Source organism: Lagopus leucura, unplaced genomic scaffold (assembly GCF_019238085.1).
Source record: "Lagopus leucura isolate 7727_CA_CO unplaced genomic scaffold, USGS_WTPT01 Super-Scaffold_100017, whole genome shotgun sequence".
In the NCBI taxonomy this organism is placed as follows: Eukaryota; Metazoa; Chordata; class Aves; order Galliformes; family Phasianidae; genus Lagopus; species Lagopus leucura.
The window spans coordinates 1,099,498-1,122,811 of NW_024962271.1; the positions used below are offsets into that span (position 1 = coordinate 1,099,498).

At 40.2% G+C, this 23,314-nt stretch overlaps 1 protein-coding gene across 1 annotated transcript; it reads left to right on the forward strand.

The window, feature by feature from the left end:
- The first annotated feature begins 2,274 nt into the window (after positions 1-2,274).
- On the forward strand, positions 2,275-23,092 carry MLYCD (malonyl-CoA decarboxylase). The gene is made up of 5 exons (XM_042876975.1): positions 2,275-2,798; positions 8,797-8,909; positions 10,584-10,740; positions 11,248-11,397; positions 21,373-23,092. Exons 1-5 carry the CDS (start codon positions 2,301-2,303, stop codon positions 21,904-21,906), a joined length of 1,452 nt encoding a protein of 483 aa, XP_042732909.1. The 5' UTR covers positions 2,275-2,300; the 3' UTR covers positions 21,907-23,092.
- The last annotated feature ends 222 nt before the right edge of the window (positions 23,093-23,314 follow it).

A 23,314-nucleotide genomic window follows, 5' to 3' on the forward strand; every position in this document is an offset into this window, starting at 1 on the left:
CAGCTGAAGCAGCTGATTTTTTTTTCCCCTAGGGAACAGAAAGAAGCGGTAAAAGATTTTAAAAGGAATTTCTCACTTCTGAAAGCCTTATAACTTACATCACAATGCTTTTTTTCTTGCAGATGAACAACATAGGTAACTAGTTTTTGTGGCCTGTGGCTTATGCAAGACAACGATGTTATTTTAAGAATAATAACCAAAGCCAATCTGAGAGGACTGTCAAAATGGAAAGAATAAAAAGGATTTCTGTGATCTGAGAAATGCTGCCTGTTTCCTGGAAGGTGATAAGCCTTCAGCTTCCATCCCCTCCCAGCATTTTGTTCTTGAGCTTCTTGAAGTTTCCAGCAATCACTGAATCATGCAGAAACTGAACAGGTGCGTAAGGCTTCCTCACATTTCTGTAAGCTCCTTAATGCTTTGATTTAATTTCATTTATTCATAGTTACCCAAGCGTCCCAAGACACTTAAGAGAAAAGTCTTACTATGTTCACAAAGCTTTAGGTTTTCTGGCTGAGTCAGAAGCAACCATTTTGTAACGCCATTTTCAGAGCTGATGTGCATTTACCAGAACAGCCAGATAGACCATCTAGGCTCAAGTAGGCTTCTGACATAGATTTTAGGCTTTCATTGACTAAATCTGCATCAAAGCTTGTAAAGTGGTTGATTACATGAACATGTACCTTAATGTGATGTACCAAATATATCACCTTAAAGAAAACTGTTAAGGATAAAGAAGAAAAAGTTCTATTTCTAACTATCCAACATGACAAAAAAAACAAACTTGTTCACATCATTATGGAGCATTGCAGAATAAAGCTTTATTTTGATTTTTCAGACAGAAAACAGTCTTGTTTAACTAACAGCCACTTGAAACTGCAGCACTGCTGTTTATAAACACTGAATGTTCAAATGTCATCATGTTATCTGGTGAAGACTTATCATCCATGTTAGTATGTGAACCTTGCACAGAAGCAGGCTTTGACAGGCTTCAGAGGTGGAGCAGGACAAACCAGCCAACTTTTGAGAGTTTCTACTTTTGCTGAAAATGAAGTTACAAAGTTGTTAAGGGAACTTCTGAAATGTAATTCATTGCCCCTGGAATTTAATTTTTTTTTTAACTATTTTTTCATATATTTTAATGTTTCTGAGTCATGTTTCTCTCCCTTCAGGCTTTCTAAGCTTATCTTATGACCCACAGTTCCCCAGTGCTACACTGCTGACATTGCTTTTTTTGTTGTTGTTGCTGGGAGCTCTAACATTGTTCTGGAAATTTTTAATTAGATAACAAACCAGCAGTAGTGCTGTTTCCTCACTGCTCTATTCGGTGGTGAAGAGGGCCTGGATCTGTTCTTAATTCTTACTTCAGCTGCAGAGAATCAATAATTCCTTGTGATTCCCAAAGTGGAGACAACTGCTGCTCGATGTTAATCTCACTGCTATCACTCTGACCTGTGTACTTTGCTTGGTGTCATGGGCATGTAATAATAGTAAGCAGAGAGTACGTGGGGTGTCAAAAAGACAAAAAAATCATCTTTGTAAGTCTGGATCTATAGATACCAGAGAGCACGTGTTCAACTTTGTTCACCAATAGTCCTGCAGCATGCACAGGACTTCAGACCCATCACCAGAGGCTTTTGACAGGCTCCAAAGGGCACGCTGCTTGCAGGAACACATCATCAGATTACGCCATCAAATCTGTGCAATTTCCTGGACTTATTTCAGACTGAACTTGGTGGGACTGGGAAATAACCTCTTTACCCACACTGCCCAGTCAGTCCAGCTGGCAGCAGGCAGGCATCCAGGAGCCCAAATAGGGTAAACCTCCTACAGGCTATAGGCAGAAACTGTTTTGGATGCCACCAGCCTTAAAACAGCATAATCCACGATGCCAACCAAAGTCTCTCTGTCAGGGCCACGGGCTCACCATGAAGCTTTACTGGGAGCTCCAGTACAGCTAGCTGCTGGGCAGCAGCGAGCAGGGAATGGTAGTGACAGGTGAGAAAGGTCCAGGAATCACTGAGTCGCACAGCAGATACTTGAAGGAACGTGCACTGAGAAAGATAAAAGCTTTGTGCAAGGAAGGACGGTGAAGGAACAGTCGAACGACACGCTTTCGCGTCCGCCACACTCATGATGGCGGCGCAGCGCCGCTCACGCCGCTCCACACTCTCCCGCACTTCCCCTTCTCGCTTCTGATTGGCGGGTCCGCGATGCCAGCCAATCAGCGCGCCCGCTGCCGCTCCGGGGGCGGTGCCGCGGCCTGGCCCAGGCAGAGGCCGCGGTGGGCGGCGGAGCGCGGGATGAGTCGTCTGGTTCCGCACTCGCGGCTCCTCCTGCGCCAGTCCCAGGCGGTGCCGCGGGGGCTGCTCCGCGCCGCCTCCGACGTAGGCATGGAGGAGCTGCTGAGCCGCTCCGTGCCGCCGCTGCCGCCCTACGAGACCAAGGAGAAGGCGCCGCCCCCGGCCGAGCTGCGCGGCGCGGAGTTCATGCGGTATTACCGCGGCCTTGCCGGGCCGCCCCGCGCTGAGCTCCTCGCTCGTCTGGCCCGCGACTTCGGCGTGGATCACGGGCGGGTGGCGGAGTTCAGCGCCAAAGTGCTGCAGGCCCGGGAACAGCAGAGGGAGCTGGGAGCCCTGCTGCAGGCCGAGGACCGGCTGCGTTACTACCTGAACCCGCGGTACCGGGGGCTGTTCCAGCACCTGGGCCGCCTGGAGGGAGGGCTGCGTTTCCTGGTGGAGCTGAGGGGAGACCTGGTGGAGGGGCTGGCGAGCAAGGAGGTGGATGGGCCTCACGTCAAGGTGAGGGCGGGGGTCCAGGAGACGGTCAGGGCACGGGGGGGAGGGTGTGCGGCCGGGCCGCGTGCCCTGATGAGATGGCCCTGATGTGGAGTGACGTAGGGAGCTGAAGATGTGGCTGTCATTGCTGTCAGGAGCTCGCAGAATGACGTGTAGGGGCAGGGCTGTCAGGGCATAGTGCAAAGATTCTGTTTGAGAGAAGGACGGTGAGTTAGGCAACTCAAAGCCAGGTTGGATAGGGCTATAGGCGACCTGACCAGGTGCCTAATTTAGTACTAGACAACCCTGTCTGCAGCAGGAGATGGTGAACTTTGAGGTCCTTTCCAACCCAAGTCATTCTGTGATTCTAAAACCCTTCACTGTTCAGATCCAAGTTACGTTTGATAAAAATGGGATGACTTAATGTCAGTGCTGAGTTCCTAAATTTGCTAGAAAAACTATATTATATATTTATGTAATATATATATATTAGTGTGGGGAAGTCTCTGGACTCCCAGGACAGGAGACACAATAGCACACCAATGTGGTTAAAAGCTATTAGTCTGCTTTATTGTTAAGCACTACTCTAATTATACATGTCAACAGAGCATTCTACAGAACACTGTTCAACCATTCACACAGATGCTTATCCAGTCAGAGCCCTGAGAAATTCTTTCTTTTTCTAGAGGTGTCCTTAGTTCTCGTGCTGTTTGTCTTGCTCCACAGCTGATGCTCTGGACGGTTTTTCGTGTATTCCCGCATATTAGTATATTAAACATGGTCCTTACATATGGCCAGTGTAGTGACAGTTGGTAACGCTCTGCCTCTAGCTGAATCATTTCAAGTAACAACAGACCGAATCTGCAAAATCAGCGCAATGGAATTCTGTAAAACACGCACATCAAATAATACAGTATGACATCAAACGTAACCCATTTGAAAGTAGGGTAATGTCATCTGTGGAACGAAAGCTTCAATAAAAAGGCTGTCATAAATATTCGGTTACATCTTCTGAAAATGTTTTTTGAAACGTTGGGTTTCATGGTGTGGCTGTGCTCAGTTCTGTGTATCTTGTGGTCTTCTTTACAGTTGTTCATCAGTTCTGTTGTTCAAATGTAATGTGTTCTAAAACGAGAGCTGGCAGTAAATAGCACGTAGCCATGGAAGCTTGAGGCAGCCCTGGTTTGCCTTGGCTTTCTGTATGAGCTCCCTTGTAGAACGCAGAGTGAAATTTGCTGAAATACTGTTTTTTTTTTTTTTTTTTTTTTTTTTTTTTTTTTTGAGTTCAGCTCTCCTCCTTACAGTGCAGAACCCTCTCAGCTGCATTACTTCTTTTCCAACCTCAGCTCCTCCTTCCTGTGAGTTGTCATGTTTTGCTTGTTTCCCCAGTTCCAGCATTTGAAATACAGCTGCTAGTGAGGAATTCATAATATTATTCCAGGTAACAAATAACTGACCTGCTGCATTTCAGATATTTATCTTTCCATATGATTTAGGCAAAAGAAAGTTGAAAGTTCAAGTTGCTGGCAAAAAAAGTAATGAGAAAGGAAGAATTTTTGTCAAATTGATTTATAAGCAAACCTGGTTCTACAATTAAGCAGTAGTTGAGGCACATCTGCAGACTTGTTGCTCTTGTATTGGTCTGCTGGAAATGAAAGAAGCTCTGTAATTGAGTGTTCTTTCCTCTTGCAGCAACCTGCACGAGGAGCTGAAGTTGGCTGTTTCCATGAAATAACTGCTGCCTCGTTGACAAGGGCTCCCAGTGGATTAGGATATCAGTTCACTTGCATGAAACAGTTGCCCTCTTGGCACTCCAAATATTGAAACAGTTTCCCTTAAAGATCTAAGAAGCCCTTATCTAGAGAAACAACTGGAAGTTGAAAGTTTTCCTAGGGAAGAAAGAAGTGTTTGGTGTTTACCTGTCTAAAGGCTTCTGTAGCTGCCTTTAGTTACTATGGATTTAAGTTCTACCATACATAAAAGCAGAACTACTAAAAGAATTTTATAATTGCTGTTTGTGTCTGCACTGAAAAAATGTGGAAATAAAATGAAATAGATGGTCTTGATGGAGGAGATTTTAAAATGCTGCCTACTGGCTTTTGGGTTCTTAGAGAGCCCTTAGATTTTACTTTGCAGTTTGAAAGTCCTTTTAAAACAAGGATTACCCACCACTGTGTGATGTAAATATAAAATACCTGTATTTCCCAAAATGGATCAGCACAGGAACAGCTTGGACTGTTAGGTATTGTTTTATAAAGCATTAATAGCTGGTGTTCCTTCAATATGTTATGGTAAATGATGTGTAGAGGTGGTGAAGTTGTTTCCTCATTGAAGTAATTTCCTTATCAGAGGCAGGTTCTGTTGATACAAGAAAATCAGGCTTTTCATAAGGGTTTTCCCATCTGTTGCCCAACACAGACCTGATGTTCAGAAAGATCAGAAAGCCTCTGTTTTTCTGTCTTTGAGCAAAATCACAGTTCATCATACACAGCCAGTAGAAGCCAAAGTACAGCTGGTAATTTTTCACACTACTGTATGTCTAGTTGCTCATATCTAAGATTTGGCTGCTCATTAATAAAGGTGATTTCTTTTTATTCTTGTTTTAAAGAACTTTGTCTAAAACGTTATGTTTGGAAAGGCCTCTGAAATGAAAACATGAATTAATTTACCACTAAATATATGAAATAAGAGAACCTGACTTAAGAATGTTATTACTGGAATCAAACCTTTCAGAGGTTTAGTGAACATCATGGCATTCAGCACAGCTCAGTGTTTTGCTCGCATGACTTGAATCAGTTTTACAGCACCTGCAACTTTTGTTTTTCTCCACGAAGAAACTGTGTTAACATGCACAGTTCCAGCTGTGTGCCATTCTGTTACTTTACGAGGCATTATTATTTACAACCAACAGATGATGTGTGTTGAGTGACAGTTCCCCATAAATAATATACCTGTCTACTGAAGTCATTACCAAAGGCACCATTAGCTTCAGTTTCTTCTCTGTTAAGAGTTCCATGGCTTTTATACCACTGTGTCTTGGACCTGAAGTAGCTCTGTAATACTGTTCTGCATTTTGGAAAGTAGCTTCCAGGCCAGTTAAACATCATGATATCCCATCCTATAGAGCATGCTTACTAAACTTGTAGCTGCTTCAGGAGGCAAAATGCAGCTGATTCCATGTTTTTGACTTGTGAAAGTTTCTGTGTAGCACAGCTGCCTTTCTCCCACATCTGTGGGGGACTCAATGACAGCAGGGTCAGCATCAGCATTTTCCCTGCTAGCTGCTAGACTGCAGCTTGAAATGGCATTGGCTTTCCAAAAAGCAAATGGGTGACGAGAGCTGTAGGGTTCTGTTAGTGTGACCCTAACTCTGACAACTCTGGCTTAATTTACCAGCCTGTGTTGTGCCCTTAGAAAAGAAAACAAAACAATTTTGAGATATTTGTGGAGGCCATCGCTACAATGAAGGATGGTTGACCAAAATGATATATGGCTATTTTTGATAAACTTCAGAGCTGGACAGAAACAAGGATTCATGAGGAATCCAGAAGGAACAAGAGTCAGAGTACACTTGTTGAGGGCACTCACACCATCATGTGAAAAAATGTCCAAACAGAAGAGAATTCAGCTTCTCCCATTAGAACTCTTGCTGATGCAGAGTCCTTGTGGAGGTGTGGGCTGGTACCTGCTCTGTTCCCTGCTCAGTTCCTGTGTACCTTCCTGAAGGAGCACTTCTTGTAGCTGCTGCTACTCAGGCTGTTTGGGGCTCTGCTGCCTGCTTTACCTGCTGTTTTCTCTTAAATTTGGTGGCCTGGAAGAATTGTCCAGTTTTGCTGGTATAGGTTAGATGTGTCTGTTACAGAATGGGTTTTCTTTAACGTGGTCCTCAGTTCTCTTAGCTCTTCAGAGGGCTGTGCTGCCAACAGCCACATATGTTTTATCTGTATGCTGGTGACTTGCATTACACAGCTTCCATTGTCTTCCAGTTTGCTTACCTTACAAATGAATGTGAAGGTAAATTTTCTGTACGTTATTTCAGTTTTGTATTCACTTTTTACTAGCATGTACAGCCTTGTGATACAAGTGCAGGTGGAAAAACAGTTTGAAAGACTTTCAGCTCATCTAGCAAGTGTATTCTATAACATAAAGGCAGCTCTGCTGAGAAAGACCAATAAAGAAATAATTTACACAGATTTGGAGATGTGACCTTATGGAAGAGTTAATGGATATTCCCTGTGTTTGGAACAACACAATTGACATTTTCAGTATTTGCAGTACGCATCAATTTATGCTTCAGTAAGCAAGCTCTTCTTTTCTAATATTTTTGAGGATGTTACTGAAAAATATCATAGAAAGGTAGCATTAAATTTCTGTGCGCAACAGAATTGTTCTGTGCAGATGAAAGGTAGTTTTCTTCCAGGTGGTTCACCTGCATAGACAAAAATATTTGTCAAACTGAAGCCTCTGTAACTCACTAAAAGAAATTAGTAAATCTAAAATGAAATGGGATGACAAAGAAAAACCAAAGCTCTTCTGTAAGGAAAAATTGACCTTTTCTGTGTGGAATAGAGCCAGGATTTGCTATGAATTTACCTTGCAAAATCCACAACTGTGGTCAATGGCACCAACTTTGCTTTAGGAGTTTTTGTGGGAAGAGTACATTTAATTCTAGCGGGAGGACTTGGGGTAAACTGAAATATCTAATCTCAATTGGCTGCAGGCAGTCTGGGTTTGAAAATGTTAGTTCTTATAGCACCTCACTGAAATGCTGAAACCAGCTTTGGTTAACAACAGCTGATGTTACTTTCTCTCTTTCAATTTTGGTAGTAGTTTTGCTTTCATAGGAAAGTAGTGAGACTACAGCTAAGCTTTGGTAAAATGTTTTAAGTAGGAAGCGTTAATTTCTAGGTAGCTTTCTACTTTTTGTCCATTTGTTTTAGCTAGCTGTAGCAAGCTAAAGTGCACTGTAGCATAATTTTGTGTCTATATGTTTTTAATCTACAACAGTGGCTATTTGATACAGGTCTGAATAGAAAGTGAGCAGCTTTTGGTTTTAAATGAGTGGTTATGAAGCTAGTTTCAGGTAAGCCTACAGTTCTTTTCAGGCTGTTGTTAAGTTGGTGCTAGCATCATGCTGTGTCCTATATGCAAAACAAATATAAGAAAGAAAAATAACTTCAGAATCTCTTTAAGGAATGTTCATGCTGTGCTGAGTTAAAGAAGACTTTGCAAACTCAAATAAAGAATTTCAGTTAGGAAAATCTTTAATAAAATAGGCAGCAGGAAATTAGTGTGGAATATGAAATTCATTATGATGATGAATGCTTCTGAAAGTATTTGCCATTACAGTTGACTTTAATTTCAGTATCATACTGTTCCAAGTCTACTGCCATTTTTGAGCTTTGTCATCTTATGCTGCTGCTTTTGTTTCTCTTGCTGAAAAACGTTCCTTTATACAAAAGTTAAAAGAGAGTTCTGTGAAGCTGATGGTGGTACTGCATCGTGTTCCAAGGTGTGCATTTCCCATTTCATTATCCCGAGTGGGTATGTGCCACTCCACTGCTATTGAATCTACTACAGTAATCTTCGAGGCACGAATGTCTTGAATACTCAGAGAGGATTCAGAGGTAGAAAATTAGATTGAATTTCAAATCCTTATTTTCATTGCTTCCCATGATTTGTTTCTTGCTATTTAAATCAATGTACCTGAGCATCTATGCAACTGCTGCTTCACTGTCAAGACTTCTCAAATGCTTCTACTTATTGTCTCCTTTTCCCTATGCTGTTTTGCATTAACATCAGTTTCCCTATCTGTAGCTTAGTACTGACAGTAAATTCATTCTCTGTAAACGTTTTCATTGTTTTAGTCCTGAAAGCTGAGCTGCTAGGCCTTTAATCTTGAACACGTGCATTGTTTTCCTTGAACTTCCCAGTGTTGTAGTTCTTAATGATTTTTTTCACATTTTTGTGTTCTTCCCTGGCTTACTTTTCCTTTTTTTTTTTTTTTTTCCCCTGTTTGCAGGAAATGAGTGGTGTTCTAAAGAACATGCTCTCAGAGTGGTTTTCAACAGGATTCCTAAATTTGGAGCGGGTCACGTGGCAATCACCTTGTGAAGTACTCCAGAAAATCAGTGAGTAAGTGTTGAAACTTCCTAATTCTCATTGGTGGAATGGCAATGAAAGGTTTGTGACTGCACTATTCTCAAGATAAGCACTTTTCCAATCCTTAATCTCAGGCTCGGTGTAATGAAGGAGCAGTTGCATTTAACTCAGTTAAGAGTGTACTTTAAAAATACACTGCAGTTTTTAAGGAAAAGGGATTGTTGCCCCACTATTTGTTCACACGCTACGTGGATAAACTGCTATCAATTCTAGCAAATGAGTTTCCATGCATCCTTCTCAGTTACTCCATCCCCAGCAGATTACTAGAGGTGCTGGTACTTTTCCTGCACACCCAGACTCTCATTGCACTGCCTTCTTGCACTCGCTTTCTTCCCACAGGTGCTGCTGCCACTGCTACCTCCAGCACCACCGTCCCCTCCTCCCCTCAGTCTGCCCCAGCAGTTATAGCAGTGTTGGAGGAGAATAAGTGTTTAAATGTGATGGAGTGCCAAAATTCAAGAACATGTTTTACTTCTCAGGTAGTGAGGCTTCCTTTCCTGGTTGGAACTGGTGAGGCGTGCAGAAATTGTGTAAACTCTATGTGCAGGGTGCACGGTGGTTTTTTTTTTGTCTTTTGTTTTTAAATAAGCATTCCTTTAAATCTACAACGTTTATTTTTTGACTTTCTGTCAAATACTCAAAATTATAGTGACGAAGTTGAAGGTTGTTGAATAAAAATTAAATTGTGTGGTGCTGTGTTATATGAAAAGCTTGAAAAACGAATCTGTAAAGAAGGTTGTGAAAGTACATGACTTAAATGTGAATGAGGCAAAGAAAAGAGATCTTACACAAGCTGAACTTTAAAATAAAAAGAATTGGTAATATTTAATTTTTTGGGTGTTTTGGCAAACATTCCAGACTTTCAGATGTAATAGGGAAAGAATATTTTGATTGCTTGCTTGAAGATGTGACTGTGGGAGTGCTAGCAGGAATTCAGCTAAGCATAGGTATTGTTGATGATGATGTACCAAAGCATTTGGCTAGGTTAGTGAAAGTTACTAAAGTACAAGATGTCACATCCTTGTGTCTGCACAGTACGTAACACGGACCTGTGAAATAACAGTGCACAAAATATTCTAGACTATTATTTGAGTGCTTTAAAATCAGGTTACACTGTTAGTGTGTGTGTGTGCATTGGTGGCAAATATGTTTCCGAATGGGCTGAAGAAGAAAAGCAGAAATGCTTTAAGGTGTACATCAGCCTAAACTTTTAAGGATGCTTAGTAGATAATGTTATGATTGGAAATCTTTTTCTCGCTTTCCTATGAAAATGTTGAGATATTTTACAAAGATGTTCATGTTATCTCTGCTATGTAGTTTGGGAAAACTAGTTCCTTAGAGGCGTGTGCAGACTCATTCAGTGGCTTAATCATCTGAGTTGGGTATCCTACAGTAAGCAGAAGGTGTAGGTGAGATTTCATAATGAGTATATCCCAAAGAAAACCACAGGTCTGCTATGCAGTAGGCCTTTACAATTGGCTCTGTCACAACTTGATGATGGATTTTACTTTTTCGAATCGCAGCCCGATTCTCCTTTTTTAATCTGGGAGTTTTGTTACTCATCTCAATGCCGAAAGTACTGAGTTTGTAGGACTGGCGACTGCATTCTTTAAATGAAACAACAAATGTTTCTTTTTCTTCATTGAGTTCTGAAGCCGTGCATCCTGTTAGAAACTGGGTTGATATGAAGCGTCGAGTGGGGTCATATAGAAGATGCTACTTTTTTTCTCACTGTGCAATCCCAGGAGAGCCGTTGATAGTCTTGCATGTTGCATTAACCAGTGATATCTCCAGCAGCATCCAGGTACAGTCACTGATATATTCAGTCTACAGCAAAGTGTTTAAATTGCAACATATAGTTTTTAAAATCTCTAATTTCTGACAGTCTGCAATTATTTGGTTTTGTTTCATTTGTAAAAAAGATGAGTTGGCTTTCCTCTTAAATATAGGGATTTTCTGAGGATCCTCCGTATTATATCAAGAAAAATTTGGAAGCTTTGTTCAAATTCAAAAACAATAAGTTAAGATAAAACATAAGTAAGAAAATACAGTAAGCAAAATTAAAACCTACAAGCAGTTACGAAATTTGTTTCTGAAATTTTTAAACCCATTACAATTACTTCCCACATGCTTCCTAATGAATAAACAGCCTTTCTGCCTTGATTGGATTTTTGTTGTTTTCCCACTGCTTTATTCATTATTCTCTGTGAGAAACATGTTATCACACTTGACAGTTAGGAAGAAAGGCCCCTTCACATGTTATTAAAATAGTAATTACCACTAATACTGCGTTGTGTTCTTATTTTCCCAGGCCATAGTGAAAGAAGTGGAACCTTTAGAAACAGAGGATACAGACAAAATTACAACAGCAATTTTCTACTCAATCAGTTTGACTCAGCAAGGACTGCAGGGGGTGGAACTTGGGACTTACCTTATCAAACGTGTGGTAAAGGAGCTGCAGGTAGGTGTGCAGGGTGCACATAAGGTACTGCTTGGCCAATGTGCTCCCTTTACACTGCTGTTTTAGCTTCCATTTTGTCTCATTTTCAAGGTGGGGAGCTGCTGGGTCTTCTGCTATGCTTTTAACTTCTTACCAGGTCACCCTTTGAAAATCTGGAAAGAGTTGGAAGAACATTTTCTGCTATTGGTTAATGGCTGCCAGATGTAGATACTGTCACACAGTTGATGTGTGCTGGTGAATTATTTGGTCTGCCAAACCACATGCATGGGTTGCTTGAGAATCCAAACAGTACTCTTTGTTGAACATAGATATAATTTAGCTTTATTTTGACATGTAATGTGTTATAGGATTCACTGCTGTCCATCAGTTGAGTCAATGGAGTAATACTCCCTTCCGAGCCATACAAATACATGCATCTCTTTGCTCAGACATTTCTTACAGTATAGGAAAGAAAACGTCTTTAGCACTTGCAAGTACCAGAAATCAATTAATCTATGCAAATCAGTTCTAGGAATTTATATAATATCATGGCATGCTGTAGGGTTACTGTTAACACTTTTAGGACTACTAATTTCTACTAGAGCCTTCTTCCCAGCAACAGGAGAAATGAATGGGAGTTAACTTACACAGAGTGCTGTGGAAGAGAAAGTCAGATTTCTGTGTTAAGTACATTATTTCATTTAAGAGTCTTTAATATTTAAATTACTAACAAAGTTACTACTTCAAAGTCATGATCAATGCTTATGTTTTTATTAACTGTTCCAACATGTGGATTAGTAATAATGTTTGGGAAATTGTCTGTGATTTACAACTTCAGTCCTATTGTTAAAAATAAGTCAAAATTGGATGCATCAAATTTCTGCTACTACAAAGTGAGTCACCAGTCAAGTACTGGATCAGAGCTGGCTGCCCTGAAGATTTTGTTGTGTTGTTTTTTTTTATTTTAATGGCTATTTTGGCTGAATTTTGTTGCTTTTTGCTTTCAAAACAGCTTTTAGATTAATTGTCCAACATGCAGTTAGTCCAGGTGTAATTAGGCTGTGCCATCTGCCTGATCTTGACTGAGGGGAAATTGGGATAAATTCATGCAGTTATCTGCTTTCAAATCTGAAATTATTTCTAGCTAATTGAGTTGCTCTCATAAAATAACCTCATTGACAATGTCTTTGTCCATCACTAAATTGCTTACAACATTGAATAATTATGAGTGAGTTACAAAAGAAAATAGACATATCATACTTAGATAACATAGGGGCAAGTTCAGAAATTCAACGTGCCCAACAGAATAATTGCTTTCTTATTTATAATTAAAACAAAGTTTCTACATTTCAGCATTATGAAATGCAATCTTCTTTCAGTGTTCATCACATATATAATGAATAGAAAGCAGTTTGGCTGTGATGCCTTTAACATCTGAGACAGGCTATTGTCTTGTGATTCAGGAACAGCTATCATCTTGTTTGCTCTTATTTCTTATCCCTTTTCTATGGAACTTTATTTCATACTGCATGAATATAGTTTATCCTAGATGTGAATACAAAAAGTAACAGTTGGTCATGTGTTGGTGGAATTCTGAATCTCCTCGTCTCTTCAGAACAAGGCCAGATACTCTTCTTACATACATCCTCCAGTCAATCTGAAATGATTAAGCTGACTGCAGCTGAGAATTTATGAAGTGGAGCAGAGTGCAGCATTTCAGGAAGTTAAATACATGATCTGATTGTGCAGTCTGACCTGATTTTTAATAATCTGTGAAAGCCAGCTTTTATTTACAGGTCAGATTTTTCCCTTTAGATCAGACCTTTTAAAGTTAAATTTCTCTTTCCTAATTTTGTCTTACATCTGAAAATGTTAATTGCCTTGCAGACTTCACATCCAGACAGTAAGGCGTCGCTGCCGTGATTTTCTCACCCAGTGCACTTAATAGCCATCAGTCTACTTAAAAAGCAGGGATGTACTGTAAGAATGAAGCTAATGCTCAAAAGGGAGTGTGTAGAAATATTTTCCTTCAGATTTCATGGGCTTTCTTTAATCATCTACCATAGAATTTTCAGTCAGCCTAGCAGTTGTATTTCAAATGTATTTCAAAAAATAGACAAAGATTTCAGGGACTTTTTGTTACCTTCTTGTTTATCATTTGACTTATGGAAGGAAAATCATAAGATTGACGTTGTAATAAATAATGATTCCATCTGTTTTATTCTATTTGTTACCAAACAATTTACACTGCTTTTACACTTTGACATTTTATGCATGTTGTATACATTCACTTTGCGCCTCCAGCCCTTTCATGGCATTGTCTCCCATTATTTGATTGGGATTTCCAGGCTTTTGCTTGTTACTCTTGAGTCAGATTTAATAAGCGAAAATCATTCCTTGTATTAAGTGAAGAAAATAAAAAAGATGAGTTTTGACACTGAATTTGGAAAACCAAAATCAGTAACTTTGTTGTTGTTGTTGTTGTTTCTATCAGTGTGTACAGTGCGTGTGTGACTGGAAATGCAGAGAAATTATTTTTTTAAGTTTAAGAAATCTGCTACCTAAGATGAGTTAATATTTTAAGCCCTGTGACAGTAAGGTCCATCTTTGTGTAGTATCAACTTATTCAGCCACATTTATTTTAAATAGCAACAAACAAAACAAGGCGTTATTCTGTATCAAGGTTTTGTTCAGCTAAGTGTGATTTGAATGGATGGCTCTCATTAGTCACTTTTGAACAGCTTCACACAGTCATCTTTGCTACTGGGAAATTGAGATAATTGATTTTTATTTCTATTTTTTTAATTGAACAGATCTGTGGTCTTGCCAGTCATACATAATCCAAAGCCCACCCAGTTCCTGTGGCTGTTTTAATCATAGAACTGATGGGAACACAGTACAAGAAAAGATTATTTATTTACTCTTCAGCACATTTCTGATTCAAAATCGAAGCCTGGCTTTGGTTTGCTTTATTGAGGTGGGGAGACAGGCAGTTTCAGCTCACACCCACTGCAAATCTGTTTCTCTGCTGAATAGATATGAAGACAGAATATACAGAAATCTGAAGCTATAATGTATTTCTTTTTCCAGAGATCTTTTCATTTGATCATACTTTAATGACAATCTTGTAAAGCTCGGACAGCAAAATAAAGCCTTTCTCCTAGGTAGATAGCAAGTCATATCATTTTTGTGAGGGCTGGAGTGAAAAGATGAAATTTAATCCAAAACCACTTTAAGCGCCACTTGTAAGCACACGAAGGCATGATTATTTCAGTGCTGTAAGTTGTGAGGTAAAAACGGGCTTAATGCCCCAATCTGTTGGAAATAGTCATTTTATCAAACAGCCGCGTTAAGGCTGTTTTAAAACTATAACAACCTCCATGTTTTCTCTCTGCACCATTCTTTTTTTTTCTTCAGATAATACACTTTGTTGGGGTGCCATTGTAGGTCTGTGATGAGTTTGAGAAATGAAAGATAATCCAGGGCTGTTTCTCCATGATGAATGTAGTTCCATAATGTGGGGTTTATTTTTCATTTCTTTGGTGCTAGAATCTTTTTCTCTTCTTCCCACTTCTTGCTTTCTTCAGTACTGCTCTTCGCAGCCTCTTTGAACCATTCTCCCAGCGTTCTGAAAGTCCTCATCAGTGCCTGAAACTGCACAAATATGCACTCTTTCTCTCTGGTCAGGTGTAAGTAAAAGTTTTTGCAAGGTTGTATACATTCAGATGGGCTCCATTCTTTGGAGTGGCATTATAGTCACTTGGAAGGGGACAAACAGTGTAACAGTAGTGCTGAGCTGACTTGGTGACAGCAGCTGAAAACAGTGTAGTCTCAGCAAAAGGATCTTGATGGTATCAGAAACTTCATCTCATTAAGCTGCCAGCTGCCTTTGTAAAAAAACAGAGCTGAGGTTTCCAATAGGAATACCTTTTTTTTTTTTTCTTCCTATAACCTTTGCATTATTTTGCAGTAAACAACCCCCTATCTAAGGCATTGCTAAATGGTTGAGTGTTCCAGGACTGGCTTAAATTAAACTGATTATAAAATGCATGGGAGAGCATTTGAAGGAGTTGAGGATTCTCTTGTTCATTATACACATTTGAATGTTAGTGCTTAATGCACTTTTATAACTTGCCATTTGAGTTAACTTCTGTTAACACCCTTTTGGCCTGCAGAATGGTGTTTGATTCATGTTTTCCCAAGGCACTACAAACAGAACTCTTTTTTAATCCTCCAGTGAAACTTGTTTATCTGACTTTGCCTTAGCTTTACCTGCTCTGACACTTCAACTTGTACTGCCATTGTAACCTCAAAACTGAATTTTCAGCTGTCATTCTTCATAAGGAAAGCTCCAAATTGGGCCTGTCATGAATGTGTATCACTAGATCAGAAAAAGACACGCACTAAGCAAGCAGTATGCTAATAACCACCCCTCCCCTCCACCCAGTTGAAGCATTTGTTTGGGAAGACTTTTAAAAACTGTACTGAAATATGGAACTGGGCAGTATCTACCCTACAGTGGTATGCCTGTAATTCCAGTTATGACCAGCTTTTTGAAAAGCAAGTCTCATTAATGGGGAATTTAGATAGAAGTTAATGTTTAGAAATCTTGCTAATTCTTCTGAACTGGTCACATTACATGCTACACATGTAGGCTAGCACTTCTCACCTTCAAGGAACATCAGCTATAGGTTCCCTAATGAAAATAATTCTTGTGCGCGTGTTGTAGGAAAACTGCAGCAATTGAGGCTCTGATGAAGGTTACAGCCCTCAGTGTTAAGTATAGTTTGAGTCTCTCCATAGAAGTTAATGGCTACTGCACTGATTTAGGCAGATGAAGAACGTGTGAAGTTCAGTCACAGAAATGGGTCCTTGGTTTCATCTCTTTATATGCTCAGAGCTGGCAGTTTGAATTCTTAATCTCTGCCTAGTTATGATTTGGTATTTGCCACAGGAATTGTAATACAACTGTTTAAAGGGGATGGATAGAACAGGACAGAGTAGGACCTTGGGGAGGTAGCTTGAGTGATGCACAAGGGTAATTGTTGATAGAAGTTTGCTACACAAATAGCTTGGAGGAGTTTTGTAAACCAGCTTCTGTTGTTGCCTAAGTTTGTCCTTTTTGGATTACTTTGGGGCTAGCAGCAGGCTGAGTTGTTTAGTCCAGTGATACTACTGTGGTCACAGTTCTCCCCTTACAGATCTGAGAACAGGCTACCTGTGCATTCAGGGTCATATTAATATGTATAAAGCAGGAAGTGAACAACTTAAATTTAAGCTTGGTCCAGGTAATGACTGGATTCTGAAACAATTCCAAAAGCTAGCTGAGAAAAAAGTGGGTGCTGGAAAACAAGCAGGCAGATGCCTTTCTAGCAAGCTGATAGGTGCTGGTGAATGTATAGAGAGAGAGATTTCTCATTAGACAGACATTTAATTCTGAATGTGTTTATAGCCTCTCTAAGTGGTCTGTAGCTCAGCTGAAGGCACATCATAGCAATTCAGGCTGCAGATGACAGACACAGATAACTGGTGAAGCCTTTGAGAAAACTGCTCACAATTTTACAGCCTGTGGCATTTGGGGGAGAAAACTGATAGCTACTGTGTGACTTGATAGAGCACTTAACAATTGGTGACAGGTTTTAGCTTTCTGGTTGGGCTGTTGATAATTGCTACCTTAATTTGATCTAGGTGACCTGGGGAGATCATAATTTTCAAAATAGGCTTTATTTTCATTGATGAAAAATGTGACCTTGGACTTCAGCTTTCAGAGAGCAAGACAGAGATATACATAATATGAGAAACAACACAAGTAAAAGACAACCAAGCCCAAAAATCTACCCCAAAACAAAATGAGCAGCTGCTTCTTAATGGCATGTGGGCTTCTGACAAGAAAATAAACGTTGACGGATCTCCACCAATAGCCTTAGAAGCTAGCACATCAATTTAGCAACATCATAAATGTGCACATTTCATTGCATCTATTTATTTTTCTACAAGAAGTGGCTGCTTCAGATAAGCTCCTAAACTCAAGCAATTATCAGATATGTAGCAGTCTGTACTCAGCTTCAAAACGGGGTCACTTTCCTATGTCTTATCTATCCTAGGAAGTGTTTAAAAAAAACCAACACATTATTTCTCATTTGGTTTTTATTAATATAATAGAAATTACTAAATTTGTGATGAATATTTTGGGTTGCACTTGGTGAGCAAGTCACTTCTGGAAGTGAGTGATAAACAAAGAACAGCCAACATCACAAGAAAGCAAAATGACTGTACTTAATTAGCAACTTTGCAATGGTTACTATTAATACACAGGAATGGGAAGGAATTGTTTGTTCTCTAGTCACTGTGGATGGTGTGTTGTTACCCCCCAACTCTGAGTTCTGTGAGATGAGAACAGCACTGCCACCTTATAGGAGACTGAGAGTGGCTCAGCTTCTGTGTGAGAAGCTGTTAGCCGTCTTCAGCAGGAAAACTGCAATGTCAAATAGTGCACTTTTTCAGCAGATTCAGTGCAGAAGACTTCTAGACTTCACTTTCTGGTCAGCACCTTTTTCTCTTGGACCAATCAGCTTTTCCTTGCACCTGAATGAACAATTTCTGCTTCTTGAATTTCAACAGTACCTTCCCATCTTCTCCTGTCAGGTTTTAACCCTAAACATCTGTAAAGAATTCATGAAAGAGACCTAAGCAATGTGTTCCCAAAGATGCTTTGATAGGATGAGGTAGTATCATCAAGAAAAAAAAAAAGGTAAACCTTTTAAGGAATATAATCCCATCTTTGGGTTGAAAAGAAAGACATCCTGTATTCCCTGAATTCCTACGTAGAGGAAAATAGCCTCTAACAACTGTTTTGTTTTTCCTTTTCCTCATTTTCCTTTTCCTACCCCCCTGCTTCGCAAGAGTGACATCTGTACTCCCTCTGGCAGCACATCTCAGATATCCCATTGGTAATTCATTAATTTGAACACTTCTGCTACTTTATCCCCATCTTTTGTGTTCTTAGTGCTGTGCAGTAAAGATGAACTTCAAATCCCAGCGAAGAATGGAAACGCTGAAAAGGAAAAAGCTCCATTTTGAAATCCAGTACTTATTGTGGGGCAACCTTGCTCCTGCTTAAAGATGCTGATAAAAAGAAGCTTCATGGGTTTTGGCTTTTTTGTTTCTATGCCTTCAGATTCCTTTGCAGGTGAAGACAGTTGCTGAGTTGTCATCCATCATTACTGCATGGACAGGCAGGTGGGCACTGGGTCACTGAATCTTCAGAAGGGATGTGTAACCCTCCCTTCTGGGCAGAAATCTGTCCAGCTGCAGTAAGTGCTGACGTGCAGAAGGTCTTGTTACTTGCCAGCAGTGTCTCAGCAGCTAAGCTGTGGGCCAGGCACAGAAGAGCCACCCACCAGTGGTCAGCTTTCAGCTGTGCGTGAATAAATGCAGGTAACAAGTAATGCTGCTGATTAGCATCTTGACAAAACTGAATGCTATCAGCTCCCTTCTCCAGGGACAAATATCTTGATGTATTTTTCCAATAGCACTTAAAAATGCATCTTTCTGTGATTCCTCTGGAGCAGTGTTTTTGTGCTAGCAGTCTTGTCCTGGGGGTGGGAGCAAGTGTTAAACCAAGGGAAGTGCAGCCGATAAGGGAGCACCTGAACATAACTCTCCTTTACCATACTAATTAAGATCCTGCTGCTATAGAGTGGATCTTGGATGTGATTAGGCATACTCCTTAATTGAGATACGCTGCATGGAGATGGATAAAAGGAGATTAAAAGAAGATTCATTTGATTCTATATTCGAATTTCTTTAAAGTCATTATGAACTGATTTGTGGATGAAAGAGTCTTGATATCCTTGGGGAAATATTTAGTTTGGGGCTAGCAAGGGAAGGTTTTTTAATGGCTATGGAGTTGCTTTGTTCTGTTTTCTCTTTTGCCCTTTTCCTGCCCCCCAATTTATTTTAAGATCAGTGTGATCACTGCTCCTTTTCTCAAAAGCAGAGAAGAATCTTTTTCAGAAAATGCAGGAGAAAATGCTGAAGGAATATTTTTTTAGATCAAAAATTATTTCCTATATCCATACCCTCCGTGGCTACCATCTGCAGTAAGAGCACAGCCCTAATAAACTGTTCTGTTTTACAAAGGCTGTATTCTCTACACACTCTTATGCTTCAGAGCGACTCTCAAAAATAAAATATTATTATGTCCTTGAGTGGGAGACTTGAAAATGTTACAGGAGATCGATGCATCAATGGTATTGCACTGTCGGACCACAGTAACTAGAATAATTGAGACTATGACCTGGCCAGGAACTCATTGGCTTTCTTGGTTACAGAAATGGTCATTTTGTTCAAAATGATACTGAAATGGGTGTTTTTATTAAATAATTTACTAGTTTTCTCTATTCAGTCCTCCAAAGAGATGAAAAGGGATGCTTCTTTGTATCTTCTGTCTACCTCTCTTGCTTCTGCCTGGTCCCAAAAGAACTGTGACTTGCATATCTGCCTACTATGTAATGGACTTTAACTGAACAGGTCTGGGTGTATCGTGGTACCAGAAACCTGCAGAAGAGCAGTGAGCTATTTGGGAAGCACTGTGTGAGTAGGAAAAAGCTAAAATATGATAAATAACCATCAGGGTATTAGTTCAGTTATTGAGGCTTTTAGTAACATTGTGTTGTACGTTCCGATTTGTAATGGGGATGTGCCACAGGTCTGCTTTCCCTGGCTTCTGTATCCTCACGAAACAGGACGTAGACAGCAGCGTGGTGTGGAGCTCAGCAGTACCTGAGGATGCAGCAGTGCAGGTGCAGTCTGAATGCCCTAGCAGCACACATTCCATTAACATTTGCCTGTGTGAGATTGCATCTCAGTGATGATGACTTTTTAATGGTTGTCTGGGAAGTGCTTAAAGTAGAAGAAAATGTGTTTTGTAGTCATTTAAAGACAATTTGCTGTTGACATTCAGATGCTTCTGTAATGCTGATAAATGTCTATTCTTAGCACAGTTTCCTTTATGAACAGTAATTAAAACACAGGGATTGCTTCATTGCAGCACTGTCTTAATTCTGTTCCTTGTCCTCCCTACTCCTTCAGTAGGGCTAACTTTTGATGTCAGTTTTGTTCGTTCCAAGTGAGAGTAAGTTTAAACAACCTTCTTTATTCTTTGTGTTGATGTGCCCCAAAACTAATGTACAGTTTTCACTCTGTATGTTTTGCTTTAGAAGATTATGAAATGGATCGTTCTGACTCATGGATTGATAGGAGTAGAGCAGAGGCTTTGCTGTGTTCAAATATTAACTGTGTGTTTATTTTTTTTTTACTGTCTGTATATATTTCTTATCTTGCTGCGTTACCCGTGTAGTTTATAGTTTCTGAATAGCATGAGAAGTACAGAACACCTCCTTTAGAACTTCAGGAGCTACTTCTTTCCCCCAAAAATGGGAAGTCATAGCTCTACTAATTTTCCTGTAGGCTGAAATTGTTAACTCTCCTTCATTAGTTACACATAAAAAAATAAATTACTTAAAAGGCTTTGAAAACATATGTTGATTGATTTATATTTTTAAATCTTATTTCTCTAAATAATTTTTTAATGGCACATGATTGCATTTATTTCAGCACATAGGGCTGGTAAGTACTATATAAGTATTTTTTAAAAGGTTGTGTGTTCGTGGGCTGTGATTCAGCTGCTGTTGTAGTTTTTGTAGTGCTCCATGTGCCCTTCAGATGCTAAGCTGTCACTGTCAGGGGGATTTCCCAGTCACTGATCCTGAAGGTGTTCAAGAAACATTTAGATGTGGTACTGAGGGATGTGATTAAGAGGGAAATATTGGTGATGGGTGGATGGCTGGACCGGATGGTCTTTGGAGGTCTTTTCCAACCTTGGTGGTTCTGTGATTCTGTGTTCATTTTCAGAACCCTTCATCTTCACTCAAACTTCTCATTCTCAGTCATGACAGAACTCATAAGGTTTTTTTGCTTTCCTTTTATCTGCAGAAAGAACTTCCTCAGATAAAAACTTTTTCTACTCTCTCGCCTATCCCCGGGTTCACAAAATGGCTCGTTGGTCTCCTCTCCTCACAGACAAAAGAACTGGAAAAGAATGAACTTTTTACAGAATCAGAACGCCAAGAACTATCTCAGGTCACAGGAGACTGTACCACCGACACACTAAAAAAGCTCTTAAACAACAACGAATGGGTGCGATCAGAAAAATTAGTCCAGGCTCTCCATTTGCCGCTGATGAGACTGTGTGCCTGGTATTTGTACGGGGAGAAACACCGCGGCTACGCACTGAACCCAGTAGCAAACTTTCACCTTCAGAATGGCTCCGTGTTGTGGCGGATAAACTGGATGGCAGACACGAGCCCTCGGGGCATTGCTGCTGCGTGTGGCATGATGGTGAACTACCGGTACTTCTTAGAGGATACAGCCACTAACAGTGCTGCCTATCTGGGGACAAAAGCCATTAAAGCCTCAGAGCAGGTTCTTTCCTTGGTGTCGCAGTTCCAGCAGAATAGCAAGCTTTAAAACTAAGGACAAGTGGTTTTCACTTGTAAGGAGCTGTCATATTTTGCAGTGCCTGTATTTAAATGCGATCATCCCTTATAAAACAAATTTACTCAGCACGGCAGGGTACAAAATTATCTAAATTATCAGCTGTCTTGCTTACACTGCCATATATTCAAGCCTGATTTGTTGCAGTTGAATCACTTGAAGTACTAGACATCTGTTATGTACAAATGAATTGGAGGTACATATTCAGGAGTGAGCAAATTCTCTCAACCAATCCAATGGTAACTTGTATGGCTGAAGTATTTTCCATACTGTTATTCTGTTGGTAATAAACATGTATGAATGTCATGGTTTTGGCTGGGGTAGAGTTGATTTTCTTCATAGAAGCTTATATTATGGTGTGTGTTGGGCTTTGGTACAATAGTGTCAATAAGACTGTGATTGTAGTTGCTGCTGAGCAGTGCTTACATGGAGCCAAGAACATTCCAGCTTCTCGTGCTGCCCCACCAGGCTGTGCAGGAAGCTGGGAGAGGACAGAAGCAGAACAGCTGACCCAAACTGGCCAAAGGAATATTCCATATTGTATGGTGTTGGCCCTAGAATTTGCCCTGCTTTCCTGGCAGTCGCTGCACTGTCTGCCTACCAATGGAATGTAGCAAAGTAAATCATTGTTTTGCTTTCCTTGCACACACAGTGAGAACCCACCAGTTCTTGTGCCTTTACCTTTTTGAGCTGCCTTTGGGGTTAAACCACAGCAATAAACTGTGTGTCTTCTGTGCCTTTAGACGGTGCTGCGCTTCTCTGTCACACTGCCCCTATAGATAGATTAGTACTGAAGAACCTGCAAAGAAGTACTGCATGAAGGTGAATTTTTTGGTCAAGTATATTAGCAAAACACTGGTGTACAATTTTATGTCAGTAATGACTTTGTCTTTTTCTCCCTCAGACAATTTAATGTAAAACCACTAAAATTCACACTGAATCTTTGCTTTGTTGGAGCACTGAAAAGCCTTACATAAATGTTCTTGAAAATCAGGGCTTCTCAGGGAAGCAGGTACGTAGTGTTATAACTGCACTTTTTTCTGCTGAAGTATGATGAGCAAGAAGGAAGTGTTGAAGTAGAAGAGCTGATAAAGAGATGTTTTAATGAAGAGGTAGGTGTGATTTGTAAACCAATAAAATAAACTTTCTCATTAAATCATGTCTAGTGTTTTTCAGTGCGTACCCTGCTTCACTTGGCAGCCTTTCTTCATAGCAGTATCACCAGAGAAGTCAGACCATCATCATAGCAGAGGTTGATGCTGTTCTCTAATTCCCAATTTTCGTTCTGTCTGATCACACCGTGCCTTTTGTTCCATCAGAACAAAGATATTTTAATACAACAGCTGATCATCAGCTGTCCTGTGCAAGGTTTCCTTCATTG